The sequence below is a fragment of the Colius striatus genome, chromosome 12 (assembly GCF_028858725.1).
Source record: "Colius striatus isolate bColStr4 chromosome 12, bColStr4.1.hap1, whole genome shotgun sequence".
Taxonomy (NCBI): Eukaryota; Metazoa; Chordata; class Aves; order Coliiformes; family Coliidae; genus Colius; species Colius striatus.
Window position 1 is genome coordinate 8,944,875 of NC_084770.1, and position 7,273 is coordinate 8,952,147.

The 7,273-nt window shown below is 46.3% G+C and overlaps 1 protein-coding gene across 3 annotated transcripts in view; it reads right to left on the minus strand.

Annotated features, from left to right (window-relative positions):
• LOC104561897 (probable cation-transporting ATPase 13A5) overlaps window positions 1-1,158 on the minus strand; it is a 36,591-nt gene extending 35,433 nt beyond the window's left edge. For all 3 annotated transcript variants that reach the window (XM_010207754.2, XM_062006179.1, XM_062006178.1), the window contains exon 1: window positions 1,096-1,158. In XM_010207754.2, coding sequence (XP_010206056.2) covers window positions 1,096-1,158 — 63 coding nt within the window. The remainder of the gene's footprint in view (window positions 1-1,095) is intronic.
• Between the last annotated feature and the right edge of the window lie 6,115 nt (window positions 1,159-7,273).

Below are 7,273 nucleotides of genomic sequence, written 5' to 3' on the forward strand. Positions count from 1 at the left end.
AAATAATCCTGATACAGAGGTGCAGGTGTGCTTTGCAGGGCAGGATCTCTCCCACCTGTGCACACTCTGAAGTCCTGCATCACTTCCTCAATCTCCAAAGCTAAGCAAAAAGTGACACCATTGTTGCGGGGAAGCACCCTGTAGCAGCCTCTGCATGCAGAGACCAAAGGCTCCTGTCCTGTGGGAGTGTGCCACTGCTTCCAGTGCATGCAGCACGTTTATCTCTAGCAAATACAGGAGTGACAGGACTGTATTTTACACCCATGCAGAGGGGAGCACTGGAAATATCTGTATTTCAGTTGTTCCTTGCAGAGAAAGCTGGAGGAAAAATCCTTACAGAGTGTGTAATCATGCCATGTTAGCAGGTAGAAGAGTTTCCAACTCATTGTGTTTGCAAAGCACTCAGCGCAGCCCTTCCAGGCTACTGCATGTGATCAATAATCAATCCAAATCAAAGACAGAATGTAGATTCAATTAACGTTAATAAAAAACCCCTGTAAGGACAGAGTAGCTCTGTAAGAGATGCTGTAAAAGACTGAGAAACAAGGGATTGCTGTCCTGGGATGTGCAGTAGACTTTGGTCATCTGTCCAATCTTCCCAGACCTGCTAAGCAGCAAACACCCTTGCAGTCCAGGAGAAGTGATTTAAACACTACTTCAGACAATTGTCTAGGATAAAACTAATTTGTAAGCACTTTCCTTACTACTCACTTTCTGATACATGATGATGCAGTAAGGAAAAGTGTGCCCATTAGTGAAGATCCTTACAATTAGTGTGGAAAAGACAATGGAACAGACAGTGGGGAAAGGGACACTGCTACCTGGCCAGATGACTTCTGGTGGGCAAAGAGGTATCTTCCAGGTTTCGTTCCTTTAGACTGAAGTAGTACATTCCCCATTGAGCCTTTACTTTGCAAAAATCAATCTCAAAGTCAGCAAGGACTTATGCAGGGTATTGCCTTCACCAAGCTTATGTTGAAGAGATAGTGCCCAAATGGGGAGTGAAGGTGAAGAAAGGAAAGAATATCCAGAATGGGCATGTAAGAAAAGAGGTGCATAGGAAACCAAAACACAGCATGGTCCCCTACTTCTTACCAGCTCATTTTCTTCATCCTTGTTGAGGAGCACAGAATGATCTTTCCAAAAGGTTTCCCCCATCTGACCACGTTGTTTTCAGTCTCAGATGGCTTTTTCGGTGAGGTCAAGCAATGTTGAACCGTTACTGACTTGAACTCAGGCCAGTATTCAAGTCAGCCCTCACTATGGTCCTGTCTCCTGCCTTTGAATGCCTCACAATGCACACGCTTTTTATCAGGCTCCCAGGAGAGGAAGGAAAATCCACTCTGACATGTAAAGCCCTTGAATGCCTGCCTTATGTAAGACATGCTCTTCAGTGCCTGCGGGCTCTGCTGGGCTGGGACAGACTGGAGCAGAGCTCTGCTGGCTGAGGCCAGGGAGATGGCTCTGAGCAGGGCTTGGAGGGAAATGGAGGCACATGGCAAGAAGAGTGGGAGAGTGCTACAGCCCTGCACCTCCAATGTGTCAGAGAGAAGCATCTGCTCTGACGAAATCACTGTGTCCAGGTCTGTGCTCAATTTCAGTGCAATGGAGATCTATGCTGAAGCAGAGATTATCTGGTGTGGATCCAGTCTAGATTTCCTCAGTAGCTCCAAACACAGACTCAAATGTGAGCTTTGGTTCAAATTCTCTCTGAGATACAAGGAAGGGGCAAAGCAGCGGTGCTGGATGACTGCTTTGGAGAAACCCATCTGGGTGACACAGGGCTCCTGAACAGTGTGCAACACGAACTCCAACATGGCAGGGAGAGATGGGGCACCCACTAGTCCCTCTGGCAGGGGTGGCAGAGGCATGCAGGTTTGGGAGCCACACTGCCCATCTTCCAGTCTCTCATGTCCCAGCTTTCAGAGTTGTCAGAGAAATTTTTCAGGCATTAACCCAAAATTGCTCTGTCTCCCCCCATTCTCCTTCTGTCACAATCTGAAAACAGTCATTTATCCAGGCTGGAAAAATGTGCTGCATTACTGTCCTGAATAAAGTACAGGTTTGTGTGGATAGAGACAATGGCTCTGACTTTGCTAGGACTCTTTTTGGCTCAGCCACAGGGAAGCAATTCTGTCACTGATGAGACCAGGGGATTTAAACTCCATAAAGAGACACAGTCTTTGTGCATAGTGTATTTCCCCAGCCATGGCAAATCAGGAATTCTTCCAAAGTCTCCTTCCTCCAGGTGTGAGAGAGAGAACAATGCCCAGGGGCTGCAGTGCTGGCTCTCTGAAGTCCTCTAAGTCTCCTTCAATCTGAAGCTCCATCCTGGAAAGAAGCACCTCTCACTGGGCAGACTGCTAGGGCGATAAAAGCATTAATCCATGTATTTTCTGTCTGAAACAGGGAAAGGAGAGACCAGGCTGTCTGGCCCTAGGATGACTGAAGAGCAATTGTCACTGCTGTGTCTTGCATCCAACCATATCCATCTTTGAGGGCTTCTGCCAGCTGCAGTTGTGTCTGTGAAACAGCAAAGACAGACCAATCCTGGAAACTCAGGGGGATGGTCAGAAAACGCTTTTTTTTTTAAGCATTGCCATTTCAAACTGTCTAGAGCCTCAACTGAGTCAGGTTTCAATGTAAGCACACAGTTCCCTTCAACTCTACCTCTCCTCTGAGAGGGCATTGGCAAACTCATTAAACAGACTCCCTCACTTGCAGGCATTCCACTACCTGGGTTTCAGAAGAAATACCCCTTGCTAAGAGTCTGGCACCTGGCCCTCACACAAAGTCCTGTTATTTCCTTTGTGGATATTGTGGTGGCAAAAGACTCATACACAAAGAGATAATCTGCAATCCACTGCAACTAGGTGATTGCCCACTACCAGTCAATGCCACCTCTAACTCTCCAGGGGCAGGAAACTCAAGAGAGGCATCATTAGATGGGTGGTGATACTAGTTCTCTCAATTTTGTGTTTTATTTACAGGAACATGATCTGCAGTGCCTGTACCAGAGTCTCAGCACTGTCTCTGCATGGGGCAGCAGGCAACCACCACTAACCCTTCAGCCTATGCTTGCAAAGTGCTCACATGTGGGACACCTCCAGCTCCAGTTACCAAGCTGTGGAGACAGCACCTGAGAAGGCAAAAAAGGAGGAGTCAAGGAATTAGAGACGCAGAGAATTACAGGCCAGTCAACACAACCAGAATACATGGACAGATGCGAGAGAAAAATTGTTAATCAGTTTGTAAGTACTGTGGGGATAATAAGGTGATAAGGAGCAACTAACGTGGATCTGTCAGGGGAAGATCCTATCCAACTAATCTCATTTGCTTCCTGACAGGGAAATGCTCTGGGGAACAAGAGAGAAACAGCTAATCTGGCATATTTAGGCCTTTGACAGAGCTTCCCATGAGATACTGAGAAATAAAGTTCATTAACAATGGGCTGAAGGGTCGAGCCCTAAGTATGTGTCAGTGCTTCAGTGTCCATCCTGGGGAGCCCAAAATATTCATGGTTTTGTTAGCAGCTTGGATAACAGGGTGGAGAGCAACTGAGAGGTGTTCATGACACTGAACTGGTGGAGACACCTGTTTTAGAGGAAAGATACAAAGCCAGACAAATAGTCTGAAATGGCCATGTGCAATTCAGTCAAATGCTGCACTTAGTGGCTGTGGGAAACAATTCTATATGGGAAAGTAGTGGCCAAGGTGGTGTATGATAGGAGGAGATGTAGCTAACTGCAGGTTGAGTTTCCTCTTGCCAAAAATGTGACTGTCACTCTGAGCCACAGGACCCAAAGGCTGGGGAGGAAATGATTCTGCTTGACTCACTGTTAGCAAGTCCTCAGCTGGAGCTCAGGCTCCAGGAAGGTGCAACCTAAATGGCAAGAGATGAGAAGTCTGGAAAACATGACCCACGAGGAAAAGCTGAATAACTGTGTTTGTTTAAACTAGAAAAGAGAGGGCTGAAGGGAATCGTATCAACTCTTACAATACTCAAAATAAGATGGCCAACTGGTTCTCCTACTCTGGCTAAAGAACAGAAGAAATCAGACTCATCTCTTGCTAGATTAAATAATTAGATTTTCAGAGTTAGTTTAGATATTCAGGAAGATTGTCATAGTAAAGGACAGCCAAATACTAGCTACTCAGGACAGGGGGAGATCTCAGAAGATTTTAAGGAAAAGCTGGACATAATTTGCCAAGGATGATCTAAGGATAAGTAGAACTTGCCTCGGAGCAGGGAGATGGACAAAATGACCACGTGAGGACATGATCAGCCTCACACTTCTGTGATTTCTTCAGGAATTCCTGTCCAGTTTTGCACGGGGAGTGGTGCCAAGAGGCATTTGCAGGCTTCCCAACTGACAAGCCAAAGCAGAAGGCTGTGTCCCTAGCCTCACTGGACTGCTGTGGAGGAGAAACCCATCCAGGGGGCAATCCAGACCACTCCAGTTCAGCTCCAGCTTTGAAGAGCTGCTGGAGACACACATCTCTAGTTCCTCTTTGACTGCTTAGTCCGGAACGGAGGATCTTGGCTGATTTTGAATGGGGAAAATCTGGAGGGCAAAGAACTCTCTGCCCAGAGCCATGGAAGGAGGAGGCACAGAGGGACAGGAGAGAGCCATGCTGGGGCTGCCCGCCTTATTCATACTCTTACTTTTCACAGTTTGAACTCTCCTCTTGTACTAGTGCACAGCAAGTCCAACTTACTGCTCTTCGGGCCCTTTTCCTTCTTCATGTATTTAATACAGCTCTAATTTTGCTCAAGTACCAGGTATCCATTCAGCTGTAAGGAAATGTAAAGCTAGAGCCACATCAAAAAGTTCTTTTGAAGTATAAAGAAACTAGGAGGTAATCTACAGAGAGCAGTAAAACAGCACTGTGTCTCACCAACGAAGCAAAAAGAGATTTACAATTAAATTTAGTTCTATTTCAGCATATAAGTCAGGCTGTACTCAGTGTAACATGTACAGTTAATCAGACACAACACAGTCCATACAAATGAGCAACCTCCTCTCTCTGGAAGTTTAAAAGGCAGCTACAACAAGCATTTAATATCCCTGCTATGTAACAATACAACATGTTGCCCAGTGTTCACAGCCCAGACACAGACCATGCGCTGGTAATCTACCATTTGTTCCAGCTGCCCTCCAGGACACTGGGATGCATATGTGGCATCCCTCACTTCTGCTCTGTGTGGCATGATTGCATGCAGTAGTAAATCTCCGTACATTGAAGAATGGCTGAGGAAGCACTGTGGTTTTCATGGCCTGGAGCTACCAAATGAAGATTTCCCCATCCTTAGGTGGGGTGCAAACGGGGAGTAAGACATAAATGAAAAGCATCTCCTCAGAACCACTTCACAGGTCCAAGAGTCCTTCTTCCAGTACCTCCCAAGTAATCTGTAGGTTCAGGAGAAAGCCTGCTATGACCTTCTGACATCCTCTTTCTCCAGCCTCACTCTCTCTGGGAATAAGATGCTCCTTTACCTGATGTTCCTGTGGCCCAGGAGGAAGGCTGGGACAGTCACACTTGATAAAGCAGGAGGCTCATACTCTAATCCTGTTTGCTAACCACCTCAGAAGTGCTGAAGAGATTTAAACAAGACTTATGGGTGGATGTTTCATGATTGGTTTTTACCTAGTGACCTATACTGTCAGTGGCACACAGCTCCTGAGGTCACTAGTCAGAAGAGACACTTCAAAACCAGAACACTTTGGAGTGGGATCAAATGTGCTTTGTAATTCAGATACACAAGACATTTAGTTACTGTCTTAGTAAAAGAATTGTGTTTCTACTGCCAACAGCCAATCAGGAAGCAAATTTACACATCCTGGCTTGGCTGAGAGTGTGTTTTGAGTGCTGCCATCCCTTGTATGCACTCAGCAATTAGCCTGTGGTGCACTGGACTATCATGCAGCACAGCATGACTCTCCTACCTTGGGGGCCAGCTGTCATCTGCCCACAAACTAGATAAAGGCTGTAGTGGGGTTAAGCACTGGCTGGTGGTGGGTGTCAATGCAGAATGCTCCAGGGCAATTCTCCACCATGAAGGCTTTAGAGGCCATAAGAGTGAGTAACGAGTCCTGTCAGCTCAGTTGTTGGCACCAGACACCTGCAATATGTAACTGCAGTCTCTGTTTCCTTTCCTTAAACCCGGTGGTCTAGGTATCAGATATGTGGGCTTTCCTTTCCTGGTGAATCCTTGGCAGGTCTCCACAGCCTCTTTTGTAATTCTCTTGAAGATCTATATTGTGCAACAAGTTCCTTAGACAAAAGGTGCTATGTGAGTGGAAAGATGGTAAGTGTTGTGAAAGGTTCTGGCTTGTCAGCATTATGTACACCCACAGCTATTATTGGCGAGGGTCTGCATTTGTTCCTCCTTTTGCTGTGAGTGCTGCCAAGCAGCCTGAGCTCAGGTGCTGATGAGTAGAAAAGGACTGGCTTGACTTTATCAAGATAAACAAGTAATAAACAAATGGAAAGGACAACAATAAAAGTGATTGTCTTTTTTCATTGGCTAGGATAAGTGTATTTCACAAGGAAAATCAAATTTTGAAATGATCCCTTCAGAGTGGCTGCATGGCTCAGTGCATTGGCTGTGCTCCAGGGAGTCTGCCCCTTGGATTTAGTTGTAAAAATCTAACCAGCAGGGCCAGTGTTTGCTGGCAAGGATCACAGGGGGTCTTTTCAACTCGAAGCCACTGCCAGGCACAAAAGGAGAAAGCGAACCTGGAGCCTCGATCCTCTAGGGCATCGTGTGTTTGGAAAGCTTGGACCACAGACAGGGACTGCAGAAGCCGCATCCAGGGTTGTCAATCTGTCTCTGCCTCTATGTAGCCCTGGAATCTGAAACATACCCCTGTAATAGTCCTATAAGACAGCTCTTTCCATGAAGCAGCTAAGTTTTATTTCTGTTTCTCTACTGTTGTATCAGAGCTGGGAGTGCCAAGCAGCAATTTCAACTGCTCAGACAGAACTGAATGCCTACACTGTACCTGCCTCCCTTGCACACACAAGGAGCATGGCAGGTGCCTGACACTGTGAAGGCAAAAGGCTGCTTCTTGCCATTCTGATTTCCAGAAGTATGAGATCTTTTCAAATCAGAGACACCCTGAATGTGCAAAATGCAGACGTGAATCTTAAATGTACTCGATGCTTTTCTTTTTGCTTATTCCTCATCCTGACCCTAAATACACTCCCAGTCCAACTTGGAGGGGACCAGCCCTGCACTGGGGTGTGGATTGGGTCCTCTTCTGTTTCA